Source organism: Sander lucioperca, chromosome 13, assembly GCF_008315115.2.
Source record: "Sander lucioperca isolate FBNREF2018 chromosome 13, SLUC_FBN_1.2, whole genome shotgun sequence".
Lineage (NCBI taxonomy): Eukaryota > Metazoa > Chordata > Actinopteri > Perciformes > Percidae > Sander > Sander lucioperca.
Genome location: NC_050185.1, coordinates 10,340,945 through 10,358,908, shown reverse-complemented (window position 1 = coordinate 10,358,908; position 17,964 = coordinate 10,340,945). Strand labels below are relative to the sequence as shown.

The window sequence follows — 17,964 nt, the reverse complement described above, 5'->3', positions numbered from 1 at the left end:
TCTTAAGCATTGAGCAAAAGCTAATATTAGGCTACTGCATGAATATGGACATGCTATGGATTTCATTAAACAGGTAAACATATATGTAGCTGGATAGAATCTATTTCAGATATTGTAGAAGATAATGATAATACCGGAAGTATCACCTATGGACAGATTATGAAATGGCTAAAAGGCCCCTCATTGTACATAGACCCCCCCCTTCCTTCCTTTGTTGAGACATTTTAAAAATGATGTTTCCCAAAAGGAATTTTTATTTAGCCCTTTGATTGTCAAATTAGAGGTGTTACAACAATGCAGACTGATTATCCATCAATAACTATATTTATTATACATTACAACTTACATAACTATCCCTATATTGTATGCATATAGACAAATATAAACACGACTTACTGACAGACAAGGCAAACAGGCAGAATATTCTGACCCTTAAAACACAGAAATAAGTACCCATTAACATGTCAAAAGTCACATTTCAATTAATGTTGGTGTGTGTAGATCTAAGGTGCTTCAGGTAACACTCAGAATGACCCAGAACATATTATTCATAGAATCATCACTCTTTATTCTGATACCTTTGAATCGAGATACAAAATAAATAAATCATAATCAAGCAGGTATACAGAAATATCTGTGCTTCACATATTTTGCAAAACAAGCTTTTGATCAAAAGCTACAGCCTATGAAAGCTGTAGACAACACTTGCACATCTAAGGACTTGATTAATCATATAGTGATGCAGGAGCTGGAGAAGTATCCATGCCTACTGTATACACTCTGATGCTTAATGGCAAATCTGACAGCATGTCAGAGGGATGAAGATTTCCTTCCTCTGTTCCGACAAAGTATCTCCTTTCATTTATTTCCATACCAAGTGGAAACCACTAGCTATTTGGAGCTAGAAAACATCATCTTATGGGGCCTTTTTCCAAAAGCTATGCCTAAAGAAATAGTTTGGACATTAGTGGGCATCACAAGGTTTGTTTTGTCTTAACCACTTTTCAACATGTCTTTCTCTATAAAGACCAACAAATGAATTATTAGGAGCCAAAATTTCTAATCTCAAAGATATTATTAAATAGTCAGAAATAGACTAAGCAATAAAATAAAATGAAAAACTCAGAACCCTCACAGAAAGATTACAAGAGGTTGTAATTTGCATTTAATAATAATAATTTCATGACATTCAGAGACGTTAGAAATGCAGCATGAAACTGCTGGGGAACACCCCTACTGAAATGGTCAGACCATGATCGGAGATGATTGTTTTAAATAATGGAAATAGAGTTGCTGTTTTGAAAGGTTGCTGAGCTCTCCTGTTGAAACTCTGCCGCTTCAGTTGTCTCATTATGGCTTTAGGTATTAGCCTGAAACCACAGATCGAGCTTTGGATTTAAGCAGTGACAACACATAATTTTTTGATATTCTATTTTTTTTTTTTTTTTTTACATTAGTCATGTAACCAGTGAGACATTTGTCTATTCAGTTTGAATGAGTAATGGGTGTTTGCAAAATGCTTATTTTCAAAGAGTATGTAGAACTCACTTAAACAATCTATATCAATTAACCCAATAATTACAAAATGAAATACATTTCAGATTGGTCCTAAAATCTTAAGTGAAACAGCAAATGGCAAAATAAAGACAAATATAGGACACAGAATTGCACTTGCGCTTTAACAGCTTCTAAAACACTTTTCCCCCCTAGACAAGCAGAGATAAAGCTCTATGAATATGGCCCCTTGAGATGACAAGCTGCAGCTGCAACAGTCATGACCTTTTGGAATCTCACGCCTTTGAGATCTGGCCGAGATACGGGCATATCTAACAAAGTATGAATCTTAAACAACTGTGCAAATGACTCACTGAGATAGAAGCAAAAACAAAAAGAAGCAGAAACTGCACAGATAAAAAGGAAACTGAAATACTGAAAGTCAAATCTGGCTTTCTGTAGCAAGCAGTAATAGTTGCTGTTCATTGAAAGCTAGCATAATGTGGCGAATCCTGTAACTATGCTACACATGCTCTATATTTTAATGTTACAGACATTTGTAAGCTATATATAATATACTTTATATATCCCAGGTTGAATAAAATATCCCTTTTCTCCTTATTTTACACAAATTGCACCCTGAGATTTGATAAAACAAAATGTCCTTCAAAAGCTCCATATCTTAAACCTCATAATACAATAAATGACTATTAAACTGATCTTTATGTACAAAATGCTGCACTTATACTAGAGAACATCCTACAAATACAGTAAGACGGACATAAGCGAACAGTACATCAACCAATCACACTCTGAAGATAACACACAGCACGTTTTCTGAAGCGGATGCAGAAGATTTCCCTGCAGCAGCACCATAAATTCAAGCTATTTTACCTTGACACACCATAGTTTCCAGTATGACATACTTGGAAGTCATGCTAAAATATTGTTACTGCATGTGCTGCTGTTGGAGGAACGAGACAAATGAGTGTGGCAGTACGGCATCCTCTCGCGTGTTATTGCAAATGTATAATACCATAATTGAATCTTCCATGCTCTCAATTAAATGTATCTGACATCCTCACTCAGATAATCTCTGAAATCAATGTATGGCTTTCAGGGACAACACTACTGCTTGTCCTTACTCACTGTACTACGGTTTATTCTGTCTCCAACTGGAATGCTGGTGTTTTCTCACAATAAATTGACATTTACAGAATAACACTAATGTTGCCTAAGAACAGGAGACACTGAAGTCACGGGACACATTAGCATTTACAGTTTGTTTCACTATCGCAGTGACTAGTTATCTGCAAAAAGAAAATCTCTCAAGATATCCAGAGGGAGAATCTTCCTGACCTTGTCAAAGTCATTTGTTATGGATTTGAACCTCAGCATGACATCAGAGACAGACGGAAGGACAAACTCTTCGGTCATGTTTCTAAATATAGGGGACAGTACTGTATGTCCCATGCACAATACAAAACTATACTGTATGTGCTCCATGGCATAAAAGGGAAAAAAATGTGTCAAACTCAATTTCCATAAAATCCAAAAAATCTGAGGCTACATAAGAGAATGAATAACCCTAATGCATAATCAGATTTGAGGAACGACAGCTTACAGTATGCAACAAGGCCTGACATGAAAATGCACTGAAGGTGTTGGTCAGTGGACTGTAACAACAGTGCTTGTGTCTTAAAGTGACTTAAGTGAAGTTATTTATTTCATTAGCCATCGTTGCTGATCATCATCTGCCTGAACATCGAATCCACACACACACACACACACACACACACACACACACACACACACACATTGAACCCCAGATTTTAAAATCTGATGTCTCCTTTTCATTTATGATACCACTTTAGCAGTAATTTCACTGTCTGCCTTGCAAAAAAACTGCTGCCCTATCCAAGTGGAGAAAGGAAATTCATGGTGATTTCTGGGTTTGAATTAGAAGCAAAGTATCAATTCACTAATGTTTCCTTTCACTTATTTGCCTTTAGCTTCAGCTGGGCAACCCTAGCTTGTCCCAGTTTAGTCTGAATGTCGACAGGTCTTTCAAAGAAGCGGACTATGGTCGGCTCGTTGAGCAGAGAAGCCAAGACCTGCTCAAACGAAAACGACCAATCCAGCTCTGTGAGGTCGGGCCCTGCATCCTGACTGTTGAAGGAGCTGGAGGTGTCGGAGTTCTCTGGGGTAGTAGAAGCTTCTTGGGTTGAAGACTCCGCAGCAGCAGTGTTGGCAGGTTTTGTGGACTCGGGCGGGCTGCTCGACTCATGCAGCCTCCGTCCCACCTCTTCCATCCTCAGGAGAAGGCTGGTTACGTGGGCCACGGCTTGGTACAGGGACTCCTCCTCTGGATCGCCATGAAAAATGTTGTACAGGGTCTTGGAGAACTGGATGAACTGAGTCTGACATAGAAAAAAAAAATAAGAAGCTCATATTGTACTTCATTGGATAATTTGACATATCAAATAGGCTGTTTTATTGTACAAACGTGAAGTTACATTTCTTTTTTCCACTTCAGATAGAAAATGGTGTCTTCAGTCAATAAACACAACATGGGTTGAATTACCTGATTAATTCGGGGTAGGTCCTTGATGGTTTCCTCTTTCTTAAGTATTTCGTTTTGCCATTGTTTCAGGTAGGCCTGCAGGTCCACTTTTCCTCTACCTGTTAATTTCGTACGCAAACTCGAAACAATCACACAAAACTAAGACATTTACAGTTTTTTTTATATAGCCATGTAGTGTTTGTGATCAAATGGGTGAAATCCTACCTCTTTCAGGGCTTTTCCTTATCACACCATCTTCTGGTAGATCAAATGCTGAAATATAGAAGCAGCATGTGAACAAATTGCATAGATAAATGCTTCAAAAACAATCAATAAATTCAAGGAAATCAAGACAGAATTGTGACAGAATATAGGAGGAAAGTACGGAGGCCCTGAAGGGCAAAGCGCAACGACAAAACAGAAAACACAACAGCAAATTGCAAAACACTTTGCTTTCCCCTTCATGGCCACCGTAGGAAAAGGGTAAAGGTGAAATTTAAGTGTTAAAAGAAAAGAAAGAGTAAAGAGGCTAACCAGCGAGTCTAGTCAAGTGAGAAGAGTCTTCAGGCACTGGAGTAAAGTGCTGGATTCTTTGTTCCTTTATGTGCAAAGGACTACCTGTAAAAGCTAAAAGATACCGACTGTTAGTGCACTAAGAGGAAAGATGAAGAGACAGCGGTGATAGAGGATCCACAAGAGCAATGTAAATGAAATGTGTTAAAGAATTTGACTAAAGAAAACATAGATGTCCATATACACTGCCTTATCAGTTTATATAGTCTACTCTAACCCCATCTAGCAATCCTGAAAAATATTGCATCTTACTTTGCTTTACTTCTATGCTCCAACCCCCACCAATGACTCTGTGTTTGTGTTCATGGATGCATGTCAGTTTGCACTGCTGGATTACACAATAACCCTCACAAGCCAGCAGTGTCATTATATTTGCCTGATAGCTCCGTGCAGCATAAGCGGCACAGCCGGAGGATTGCCATGTTGGTTCGTTCTGTGCATCTGTGACATGAAATCTGTTGCTGATAATCAGGATCCAAACAGAATGAACCTTAAAGGTGCTATAGGTAGGATTGGGAAAATCCAGGACTTAGCCAAAAAATTTTAACATCAACAACTTCTTAGTCCCTCCCCCCTTTTTGCTAAAGCCCAAAACGATATCCTAAGCCCCTCTCCCCACAAGGGAGAATGAATGCGTGTGCATGAGCAGTGATTGACAGTAGTCAGTAGCAGTGTTAGACACCCCCCCTGGCCCTGATTGGTGCATCTGAACAGGGAGCTGTGGATTTTTGCAATTCGCACTACAGGCTGTAGGTGGTGCCAGAGGAGCTGGATTCTTTTTTTTAATGACCTGCTTCATGTAGTTCTACTGGAACATAGGGTCAGTTTCAGCAAATATGACAGAAAGTTAGTTTTATAAGTCTTACCTACTGCACCTTTAATGATTGTGGTGACCTTTCCTCACTTGCCAGACTCCGGCTCAAATTTCCCCCTAAAATCTAAAATATTATTTAAAATCTAAAGGGCAGATGAAAATGAAACTACTGATTATCTCCGAATTTTTATTATCTTCAGTTTTTGACCTTTCCCTCGGGTTAACGATACATCACATGATCCCCTTTGCACACAGATAACTAATGATCAGCTGTGAAAACATATACACTAAATTTTGACTTGCACACCAGATGCAGTGTAATGTAATAGTCCATTTGCCATGTGTTGACTTGTTCATGCTCCACAGATGTACAACCGTCAATAGTAAGTGCAATCCTGATGTTAACATTCTGAGCACTCCCATTTGTCCCTTCAACCAATCAGGACACAGATGATGTAACTGTGTAGTCATTGAAGCTGCTGCACACAGCTGCTATACTTTGCGTTTGGACTGAAAAACCTGCAGACTCTCAGCTCTAAATAGTACATGATTGCATTTCCTTGATCAATGGAGTGTTTGGCCCCGCTCCTGGGCTCAGGGCTGTGTTTTCGAGTGTTTAAGGTCACTGTGGTTTACTTTTTCAGCTCCCTGCACACTTTCCGAAAGTCTACAACTCTGTCGACTTTGCATGAGGGAAAAACCCACAATGCATAGCGGTGTGACGTCAAAAACAGGTGATGACAGCAGATTCTTGCATCATAAAAACCCAAAACTAAATGCATGTGTAGTTGTTTGTCTAATGATGGCAGCCATGGTGACATCACATATTTTGATTTGGCCCAAAAGAACTCTTTTACATCTACACAAGAAGCAAACAACAAACTGTCCAGTCCATTAAACTTATATTACTGAAATATAAGCCTCACTTCCCTTCTTCACTATATGCCTTCCACTTATCAGAGAGTGTTTGGAGCCCTCACGCTGTTCTGCATTTAGACACTTATAGCGATGTCACAGGTGACGTGGATTAAAGTCTGTGAGGGTTCAGTACTGGGGACCTGTCTTTGGTGCTGAAGCATCATGCCACGAGACACAAAACAAGCTTTGCTGCTTGATGTTCACTAGCCTGGCACATCACAAACGGTGACTCAGTGCTCTTCTTCTGCTGCTAAGCTGTCAGCTGTAATTTCAGCAATTCATCCTCATCACAGTTCATCCTTAGGGAGAAACTAGTCCACTGCAAAATCCCCCTACAGCTCCTTACACCCATCGTTGCCATGGCAAAGTTCTGTCACCCAACAGACTATTCTTAACCCTGCCTTCAAGCACGCACTGCCACATCGTGCAGAAAAGAGCCACACATTCAAGGACAGTTTCTACCCCCAGGCAATGTGCTCACTCAACAAATGCTGAATGAGTTATTAGCTGGATTATTTAAAATAAACTACTCCTACATTTTCAAGCCCAACAGACCCTGATGGTCATCTGACCTTGTGTTTTACTTTAGGCTGATTCTGTCTGCTGCTGTTGTGTTATTGCTCTCATGTTAGGTCGAATCTAGAGAATGATAAGGATCCAGTCTGAAAACACTTGCTGCGCTTGAACTTTGAAGCTGCAGGAGTATATCCTCACTGTAGATATGTTGTGTGAGGGGACAGAGGTTGAAACACAGATCTATTTTTTAGTTTATAAGAGACAAGTGGATGTGACTACCACACCATGGGATAGGAGTTGTCACATGAGAAATGGTAATCTTTTTTCATTTCGATTTTCTTGATTTCTGGCTTTTTCAATTGTTCATCACTCACCTGGTGGCAGGTGCAGCTTGAAGAGGAATTTCAGCTTATTTGTGAACGATCCACTGTACAAAGTATCTGCGGGAGAAGAAAGTACAAATTTTAGCAGTGGGGATACTAAGGTTAATCGCTGCGTTGTCGAAGAGCAGAGAGCGAGTGAACTTACCAAGGGCACAGCAGAACTCTTTAAAGTTGACGAGGCCGTCCTGGTTCTCATCTATCAGGCGGAAGATCCAGAGGGAGAGGGTGCTCTTGGGGTTGCAGAAAGCCCAGGGCTCCAGCAGGGAGAAGAGCATGCTGAACTGTTGGAAACCCAACTGGTACTGCTCCAAATAGGCCAGGCTGGGGTCATGATGGAGCAGAGCTGGACTCTTCATTGTCCAGTAGCAGCAGAGGAAATGCTGCCTCTGCAAAAGGAAAACAAAGAAAAATGTAACGTGTCCACTTCTAATTTTTTATTACAACTGTTGACATTTTTGAATGATGACACTGAAGATACTGTATCATGCATTTGACTCACTTTGAACAAGTTATAAAGCCTGTCAAGATGTGAGGCACTGAATCTGACTTCTTGGGTCACCACCCGGATCTGAAAAAAGATTTGAATAAATCCTTAATACTCATCTACAATACATCTAGGGAAAAAAAAGAACAGGAAGAAGAAATATCTTATAGTACCTGTCACTTAAAAAACACAACAGAAAAAAACAAAAATACCACAGTAACAATGCATGTACACCAACTACTGTACACTCAATGGCCACCTACCACATTTTGTTTGGTTGTATCCTCCAGTGTCTGGATCACATGCAGTTTGTTTCTTTTCCGTGAACTCTCGACTTCCTCTGAACGGATATTTCCATATTTCTAAAAATAAAGCACAATTCGTTAAATCAACCACAACACAGAGATCGCTGAATAAAACAGACACGCAAACATGTTGTACCTCGTAGGCCTCTTTGATCAGTTCACTGATATCCACGTTAAAGTGGGATGCTTTATCGTTATTGCTCATTGAAGCTTGCTGCACTGTTGGAGGCAACGGGCTGTCTTTGTTTGTCACACTGTCAAAGAATCTGAAATAACACCATCAGAGAAAGAAAGACAATCATTTAGACCGTAATTTTTAAAACAAACTCAGTCCCGCTTTGTTTGTATTCACACAGACTTGTTGAGGATGGTGACGGCCTCTGCATCGTCGTGGCAACTGATCAGAGCCTCCATGTTGTAGTCCAGCACTGCCAGGCCGAGCTGCAGAATGGCTTTTATGCCGTCGTAGAAAAAACAGTCCACCACGTTCACAGCGCTCTCTATGGGCAGGACACTGATGAAGAGAGTGAGGAACCAGGACAAGGACACGGACGAGAAGAAACTCAGGTCTGTCATGTGCTCCACCAGCTGGGGGAGGTTTTCTCGAATCAGGTCCTCGAACACTGCCTGGTCAACCAAAGCACCTGAAAAAAAGATTAACAACATTTCACAGTGCAACTTCAGTCCTGAAATCATTCAAATGTTATGTCCCAAAATTACCAGCAGAAACACGATGAAAATTGCATCCCCTCTCACCAATAATTCGGCGGTTAAAGTAATCCGGCAGCATCCTCTCACAGACAGCCACTAAGAGCCAGAAAGCCTCCTCTTCTTTCGCGTAGAGCAGCAGAACTGACGTGAGAATGTTCATGGCCTGGACAAGAAAAAAGAATTTATAAAAAAACAGACTACTTTAGTTGTAAGAATAAGATTGACTGCAGGGAGGAGGCCAGTATAAAGGTGTGTGTGTGTGTGTGTGTGTGTGTGTGTGTGTGTGTGTGTGTGTGTGTGTGTGTGTCACAAAGGTACATTTTTCAGAGAATCGGTGCCTTTTTAAAAATTATTTCAGTTGTTTTAGATCACCTGTGGCCTTGTTTTTTTAAATCACCTCTGCTTTTCAGAGTTGCTGCACTCTCAATGTCATAGCATGACCAATCACAGTAAAGGACATAGGGGTTTAAAACTGTTAAGGGTTCAAAGTTTTTGTTAAAGTCTGACTCTGTACCATAACCGTCACCTCACCTGTCACTGTTAAAAAAGCAAAAAACAAAAGGATAATCTCACATAAATTACCACAACAAAGGAAGCGATAAAGAATGGTCATGGAAGCAAATGCACAAACCCGTTTTTGTGTGCATGTTCTTTTTATATTCATCATATATTTTCTGTGATAACAAACGTCTGACTACATACCGTAATTAGCTAATGACGGTTCCTGTATTCTACTCACGGCCTCAAGGCCTTCTGAGTGTTTGTAATCAGAGTCGATCAGGGCTTTTCTACCTGTTATAAACAACAAACATACCTGCAAACTCTGAAAAGGTCTGAAAAAGGTGACACCACCACCACCACCACCACCATTTAAGTAGCACCTAAATAAGGCACCGAAATCCATGTTGCTATTCGGTCCGGTAGATAACGGTCGTTAAGGCACTGGTGCCGTATTAGCACCGGGTCTCGGACACCCCCCCCACCCCAAAATAAAAACTCTTCGGATCTACACGATTCACGTGGATGACATTTTCCCATTCAAAACGGCGATTTTCGCCGAAAAGCGACTAGTTTGCAGGTATGAACAAATCAAAGTACCTGGCAATAGCCAATTTTAGGGTTCCTGTATGCATAGGCAGTGAGGACTCTGCGTAGAGCTGAGATTCCTGTGTCACTCTGAAAGGCAGGGTGCTCTGGCAGAGAGCGGTGTAAGTCTCTCTCGATCTCATCTGTCGCCAAAGTGCTCGTGCCCAGAGACTGTTCAACCAGATCAGTGTAATAGCCAGGATGAGTGGCCATGTCGTTCACAGCTCCTACAGAGGCAGAACCACAGTCAGTCCAAAAACAGATGCTGCACAGATCCCACTCCTAGCATGTTTTACTTAATTATTTATGTTGAGTAAGAACTTTAGTATTTAACACTTTCAATCATGCGAGGCTTCGTTAACAAATCACTGTTACTGCATATACCTTACTGTACATGCAGTAATTTCTGCTGTATAAATACCTGAAAAAAGCATCCACAGCTCTCCTCTCAAGGCCTCAGGAACACCACGAACAATCAGGTCTCGTGTCTTCCTGGTGAAGAACATACTCGTGCCACGTCCATATTCAGAAAAATGGATGTTCCAAGACTGTTCCTTCATCTTTTCTTTAAGCTGTCATGCACATGTAGCACACACCAGAATGTTATTCAAATTGCTCTGCAACACTGTTAAAACTGGTTGTATTTCTAAACAGATGCATGCTTCATTTGTATCTATGTCCACCTCAGAATTGATTAGACGCCCCCAATCCTGCAGAGCGTAAGAAGGTTCTGGTGCATTACAATCACATGCTGCTGAAAACAAGCAATATGTTTAATTTGAAAGAAACTTTGATATTTACCATTTTGGGGTCAAGGTTTTCAACATCCTGGGGGTGGAAAACAGTCATGAGAGCCTCGGTGCTTACAGCCTTGCTGCTGTCTTTCTGTCCTACCATCAGTGTTACGTCCTCTGGGTTGTCCTCGAAGTGATTGATGAGGGACTGGCATGTGCCTCGTATGGCCTTAGTCATAAATGCATATCATATGTCAATGTCAGACAGCCCTGCTAGCTGTAAGTAAAGAGTACAATGCGGCACAAAGAAAACAAGGGTTCAAACACGTTACCTCTGATGATGCAGAGTGCTGAGGGCTGGCACTAATCCCACACTTGCTACGGATCGTGTTGGCAAGACGCTGGTAGTCCCGCACCTCGGCGAAACGCAGCGCCTTCTTGCCACGCACACACACCGTTAAAGCCCTGCTGCTGGAGTCGGACTTCTCAACATTAATAACCTGGAAGAAGGCAATGTTGGCAGACCACAGATTCATCAGTATGCAGGGTGCTATTTGAGACGTTATTTGCAGTGTTTTTATCAATCCGGTTTCACTTTACCTCTCTCATTGGAATGATGACATGGCACTGGCTTCCATCTTGGCTGGCGAAACACAGGTAGTTCTCAGACAGACAGATCTTGCCAAGTGTGTTAAAATGGCTGAAGGGCACCCACAGGAAGCTCTCATGCACCTCTAACAGGTTCTCCTCTTTGGGAAGCCTGAAAAACGTCCGGAACTGCTCACTCTTTGCATGCGCTTCGAGGCCTCTGTGGGGGAAGTAAAGCAGAAAAGAATGTCATGAGCAGAAGATCACGTTTGAGTTTTCCAGACTCACACGGTGTAAGCCTGGATGAGGAAGTAGTCAAAATGGTCAACGTGAACAACAACGGTAGTTGACTTTAAAATATCTGTCAGCCACTCCAGGCAGGTTAACACAAACACAAATGCTTTTCGACGTAAGTCAGACATTATGTTTACTCTGGTTCTTCAATCTGGCAGCCAGCACTAAAAGGATCATGTCAAACGGTGCAGTGCAGCAGACAGGCAGTACCTCTTGGTAATTTGCATGGGGTCGGAGAGCGCTGGCTCTCTCTGGAAGGCCTCTTTATCAAAAAGGCGCTTGATGGAGTAGTCAGCCAGCTGTTCCATGATAACAAATGTTTCATTAAGGTGCATCAGCATGGAGAAGTAGTGATCCTCCCCATGAGCCAAGACATGGATGCTCTCAGTCAGGATAACGTTAGAGGTTTTCTCCAGCCTCCAGATCTCATCCCAGGAGATGATCAGTTTCACTGCAGAGTCATCACAATAAATTCAAATTAAATTAGTGATTAAGATTCACAGTAGGAAGGACAAGGATCTTGAATGAATGGGTAAGTCCAATTTCTCAATATTTTAAATACATACATGCATTTAATAAACAACATATATCATGGTGCCATTATAAAGAATCGATGATACAGAAATAAATCTTAAAATGTCACTTGGTGTCATTAAATTCAGTGTTATCCTTTATCCACAGTGCTTTACAAGTCTGCCTCCACTATTAGGCCTGCTATGATGGTTTTTCCACAATATGTAACCTGTAATTACCTGGAGCTATTTTCTAATGAAAAAATGTTCAAAGAATGTTCAATTTAGACCATAAATGCCAACTATGGTGGCCATTAGGAGCTGCAAAAGTATTTGTTACTACCAATCCAGAAAAAAAAAAAGATAAATGGCTGCTCATGTTAATAAATGTCACAGAAATGGCTTACCCTCAGCTCCCAGCAGGTATGAATAGAAGCAGAGGAAGTTTGTGCTGAGGTACAGCCAGCCTTGGCAGGGCACTTTGCCTCTCCAGTAGCTGCATGAGTAATATGTGACCAGTTTTTCCTTCGGTGGCAGCTCAAACCACTTCTCAAACCTCAAAAGTGCTTCTCGGAACTTCTCCGGATCTTCCTCCAGCACCAGGGATGATTTCCCTTCCTCAGCGATAAGACCCTAACACATTAGACATTGAGGGTTACTGCAGACTGAGGGTGATAACATTACAGTGCGTCATCTTCCTTGAAGCTGCTTGAATCAATATCTTTATATCAAGACTGGAAAAAGGACTGTGTGTAATGTAGATTTTGCTCTTGGTGACGAAGGCACACTTATTCGCTAAGTGGCCAGAAGAACGACTCCAAATAACCAGGTTTAAGTAACTGACAGTCATAGAGTAATGTTTATCATATAAAATATTGTATAGAATGACAATAAGTTCTTACTCTAATCTTGCCCTGTACAAAGCTGGTAATGTCTTCGCTGGAGTCAAAAACAGAGAGTGTCCTCATGATGTTCTGCTGCAGCCAATCCCAGTGCTGAACAATCTCCTCTTTGGTGACACCTGACCCAAAGTCAAAAATACAAAAAACTCAAATATCATGTTTGGGTTGTTGGTTTTTTTTTTTTAACGGTAAAATCTCTTAACTTGAACTTTTTTTCAAACCTAATCATTTGACAGCACTATTGAACATTTTTCCAGGAAAAGATGAAAATACAGCGACATACCACATGCTATGGTCCAATACACTTGTGAGTCTGGTGTGTGGTGTAGAATGCGGTAGGGAGCAACTTTGGATGTGGAGTCCAACACAGTATCCAGAGTTCCCACAAGGAGGCCTGTAACATACAGTACATCGATATGTTTAACCACCAGTGTCACACATGATCTTCAGCCATGTGAACCCTTTGAAAATCAGAAAAATAAATACCAGATATTTAAGAAAAATAACAAACCTTCCTTTGTTTTATTATTGACAAATCAATGTTTGTTTAACTGCTGCATTTACTGATAAACAACCATCTGACAGCATCAGAAAATATGAATAACTTCAGCTAATTTAGCGACGGTGTAATGTTAGTCGTTCATCAAAAGACCTGTCAATCAATCTTTTTTTTTTAATACTTGGATCGCAGACTATGCCTTTATACTCATAATGACAGTGTAGAAATAGGATCTAACCCTAACCCGCAGCCAAACTAAAATGAGCTAAATCTGTTACCACAACTTCTCTCTCTCTGACATGCCCTCCATGAATAATTAACAAGGTTGCAGTGAAACCACACTAATGCACTGCATCAGCATCATACTAGCCTGCCGGCTGAACATATGTTGTACTAGTGAGCTGCCAAGGAGTAATGGATTCAAAGGATCAAATGCAGATCATTTATTATATTTCAACCGGTGTAGAACATCATACAGAAGAGCATAGACATAAACACATAAAAGATACTTCAGACATAAAACGCTCTTGTGCTGGAGAGGGCTTCAACTACCATCAGGTAGTATTTAACCTGCACTATCATTAAACCAGCCAATCAGGACATTGGTCATTTTCTCTTCAGCTAGAACACCATCCATTAACATTCATTATCTAGTAATTACCTTACAGAGGCCCCACTGTGGCATACATGTGCTTAGAAAGTATAGGTTACAATCATTGGTGGTATTACAAGCATCACTTTTATGCTGGTAGGTGACAATGGTTGTTAAAGATCCAAGTCAGTAAAGAATGTCATGCAGTTAGGGGGTTAACACAAGGCTGTGTCTGCATTTGCATGGTGGGAACAGAGGACCTGAGGGTGCACTTGACGTTGCCTGATTTAAAGGGGGTGCCACTATTTTCAAGAGTTCTCACACACACACACAATTTTTTGGGGTTTTAACAGTTATACTAGTTACTTTGAGCATACTGCACCACTCTTTCCTAAAAACTGGCACAAAATGTGTGTTTAGGTTTAGTTATTGTCCATCGGGGGATATTTGGCTTCCAGTAAGGAAATAATACAAACAGTTCAATATAAGTAAATAAATAAAATTCATAATAAACTATATGGAGTAGTGCAACCCATGACTGACTTCTCCTTAACCAAGACTTGTCATTTTAAATTATCTGATCAATGTGTCAGCTAATAATATTGCTGGCCAATTATACCTTACATGTGTGTTTTTATCATACATACATTATTCACATTTCCAAAGCAAAAAACAGGGAAAGCTGTTATACCAGCTCTACAAAAGATCTGAGATCTGGGCTGAAATGATTAGTTGATGAATCAATTAGGTGATCAACAGGATTAATCAACAACCACTTTTATAATTAACTAATTTAACAAGGAAAAATGCAAAACATTCACATGTGAGGTTTCCCTTCCCTTTTTGGCTTTATAGCATTGTAAATTCAATAACATTGGGATTTGGACTATTGGTAATAATTGACAGATTGATCAATAAAAAAACAATCAGTAGTTTGCATCACGCAAAAACAACTGTCAGGGGTTTCTGTCCTCTCCATGCTTTAACAATTGTGCATCTGATTTTAGCAATGCTAAAATATAACCTAAATTACAGTATGACAACTCAACTACGCACGAATGTCTCCACAAAGTCGCTGACGCATGTATTGCCAAGGCAGGGAGCAGCAGTCCCTGACATTGCAGTTACAGTGGCATTATAAATGCAAAGGTTTTCTCTTTTATTTCTAGCCTCAGGGAGAAAGTGGTGCAAATATTCACAAACTGACTGAACTGTCATGGGGAAATGTAATATCTGTATATTCTTAGAACATAGCTACTCCAAAGTAGCCTTCATGATTGTGTCTGCTGGTACTGTGATTGGAGTCTAAATCTGACACAATAATGGCTCAAAGTGTTTAGGCCTATGAACATCCTGTAACCTAACCACAGGCACTGGGTAGTAAAATCAGCAGGAAATGAAATTAACTGAGTAGTGGACAGAAATACTTTTACCCATGTAACCTCCTTGTCAACTCAATAAACAAACCCAATTTTTTGAGACGTCAGCTACACATAAAGAGACCTTTACTCTTGCGAGCTGGCGTGTCAACAAGATCAACCAGCTGTTCAGCTACTGACGCGAGTAATTTTGACACTTGGCTTGGCTTAATAACGTTACCTGTTGCTATGAGGATTTTTTGTTCTGTAGACGAGGATACAGCACCCGCCCTATATACGACAGACAGCACAGCTATGCAGACGTATGGCGAGTAAACCCGTGAATAACTAATTTGTTTGAACGTGGTTCGGCGAAGACGCAGCGGCTGTCCTACACATGCGAGGAGGTGATAATAACATAACCGCTAACATTACCTGTCAAACCGCCTCCACCTTCTCCATAACCTCGTCTCCTTTGCAGTACGAAATACTCGTTATCCTCCTCGGTGACCCATAATTTAAACGCGTTTTTCAGCAGAATCTCATCAGGTTGGAGCCACATGTTTCAAATGTCATGGAGTTATCTATTAAATACACCTGACATGTCACAGCTATCTGTAACGTAGCCCAACATCAAACCCGTGGACGTTTGTTTGTGTCCGAATCTCTCCCTTCCCACGTCGACAAGAAATGCTGCCAATGCTGCAGGGCATTCTGGGATTGTAGTTTCTGACGAGAAGGCGGTCCTAGGGAGATTCATTCTCCGGGACCATGTTCGGGAGCAGCTGTTTCATGAATAAAATGGGGGGGGTCTTTAATCACAAGCAAAATAGTTTTTCTTTTTCATCCAAACTGCAAAATATATTTTTGAAATACTTTAATAGCAAATACTTGTTTGACATAACATTTTTATTGGCTTTTCTACATTCTTTAAACATACAGTAGGTGTTTTTTTTTTTCTGACCCATTTCTTAATAACTCAAAATAAAAGACGAATAAGAGAAGTTTTAGGCCTACATAATAAATGCAATTACTTTTTCCCTTATTGACATTTCCGTTTCTGTTTTTTAGACTAACTAACATAATATTTTGCATTGTAAAGTAGCCTATTATTTCAATGAACTTGTGACAGTATTTGCTCTATATTTAGCCTACATTTATGTCTTTGTTGTATCATCTAGCCTTCTTTATCTTCAATTGAAAAACGTTTTAGCTGTACTGTGTACATTTCTTTTTATTTTTACACATTTTACACATTGTCTGAATGGTGTAGTGTTTACACTATTATTATTAGGCCTATTATTATTATTGTGGTTGTTGTTGTTCAAATGTAGATATATTAAAAGATTTATACAGACCAAAGATTTTTACTGACAAAGACACAGAGTGCTGAGAGGGCATACAATAGCTACACAGCTGGGGAGGTAGAGCACATTCATTCATATCTATACTGTGTATCAGTTTGCTTCCTAAATGCAATGGAAACACTAATAGTATCATCATAAAAATCAGCAGGTCTTGGTGACAGTGATTCATTTGAGTAACATGGATTGGAAATTAAACATGCACTTTAATGCTTTTATTTCATTGTCTCTTTCATTCTTACCACTAATGCATGGGTGACTTTAACAGCAAATACACTTTAAATATGTAACCTGATCTACAAATGTTAACTGTAAAACTGTACAAGATACATGGATCTATGCTGTGCTGGATCTTATTATTAAACATATCATGGTAGCAATTACTTGAGCACTAATACATGTAAAAACTAAGTGCATGATGTGTAAACATGACTTAGTTGAACTCCATTCAGTAATGCTGTAAAATGTAACACACCAGACTTACATGATTGTTGCTTCATTGAAGGAAATGAGAGTACCATGATGGCTAATTCACTTGCCAGGAAGTTCTTTTTTAACAGATCAGCAGTACGAATAACTGTAAATCCTTCCCCAACTTTTATTTATGGTGTGAGTGGTAGGCTACAGATTAATGTTAACTTCTGGCAGAAGCATTGGGACTTGCTGAATTGAATGCGGACAGCGGAACGGTTATAGTTGATTGTTTGCAACATGAAAGTGAAGTCTGGTGAAGTGTCTGAAGTTACACTATGTGGTCAAAAATGTTGATACCTAAACATAACACCCATATGTGACTATTGATCTCACTTCAAATCCTTAGGCATTAAAAGCCTCCACTCTTTCGGTAAAGCTCTTCAAAACATTTTGGAACCCGATTGCAAGAATAAGCTCTCACTCACTGTTGGATGGGGTTGAGGTTGTGGCTCTGTGCAGGCCAGTCAGATTCTTATACACAAAATTCAGAAAATTGTTTCTTAATGGACCTTGATTTGCGCAAGGAGATGTTATGCTGAAACAGGAAAGGGTGTTCCCTAAACTTTTGCATCAAAGAAAATGCAGATTTACAATACCATTGCTGTTACATTAAGGTGTCCCTTATTTGGAAAAAAAAGGGGACTGGCCCAAATCAAGATCAACAGCCCATGCAGTCCAGTATATGTATTTTTTTGACCATATAGGCTACTGCATAGGAAAGCAAAGGACCCACTTTCTGACTTCATTTGGACAGCAGAGGTCATGTTTGAGCTGAATTAAAAGATGTTTCCTGATCTCTG

General features: G+C 40.1%; 1 protein-coding gene across 3 annotated transcripts; it reads right to left on the bottom strand.

Moving 5' to 3' along the window:
- Positions 1-542: 542 nt before the first annotated feature.
- Positions 543-16,033, bottom strand: tbc1d8b (TBC1 domain family member 8B). Of its 3 annotated transcripts, XR_004899192.1 has the most exons (22): positions 15,762-16,033; positions 13,161-13,271; positions 12,878-12,996; positions 12,383-12,608; positions 11,674-11,914; positions 11,182-11,389; positions 10,914-11,081; positions 10,649-10,810; positions 10,269-10,419; positions 9,860-10,074; positions 8,807-8,924; positions 8,409-8,694; positions 8,187-8,316; positions 8,009-8,107; positions 7,761-7,829; positions 7,407-7,647; positions 7,253-7,318; positions 4,592-4,684; positions 4,283-4,330; positions 4,079-4,176; positions 3,313-3,914; positions 543-3,278 (listed from the first exon to the last, which is right to left on the bottom strand). XR_004899192.1 is itself a non-coding variant. In XM_031320043.2 (21 exons), the coding sequence occupies exons 1-21, from the start codon at positions 15,886-15,888 to the stop codon at positions 3,489-3,491; spliced, it is 3,402 nt and encodes a 1,133-aa protein (XP_031175903.1). In that variant the 5' UTR covers positions 15,889-16,033; the 3' UTR covers positions 543-3,488. The 3 variants fall into 3 exon arrangements, 2 of the variants coding, with proteins under 2 accessions (XP_031175903.1, XP_031175904.1); XM_031320043.2 differs by having other exon boundaries at positions 543-3,914; XM_031320044.2 differs by lacking the exon at positions 4,592-4,684 and having other exon boundaries at positions 543-3,914.
- Positions 16,034-17,964: the final 1,931 nt, after the last annotated feature.

Excerpts from the sequence above, each read along its gene's own strand:
- tbc1d8b (XM_031320043.2), bottom strand. The coding sequence starts at position 15,888 with ATGTGGCTCCAACCTGATGAGATTCTGCTGAAAAACGCGTTTAAATTA. Across the intron at positions 13,272-15,761 it reads AGGTGGAGGCGGTTTGACAG|GCCTCCTTGTGGGAACTCTG; the intron begins GTAATGTTAGCG and ends TGTATGTTACAG. Across the intron at positions 8,108-8,186 it reads TGATCAAAGAGGCCTACGAG|AAATATGGAAATATCCGTTC; the intron begins GTACAACATGTT and ends CTTTATTTTTAG.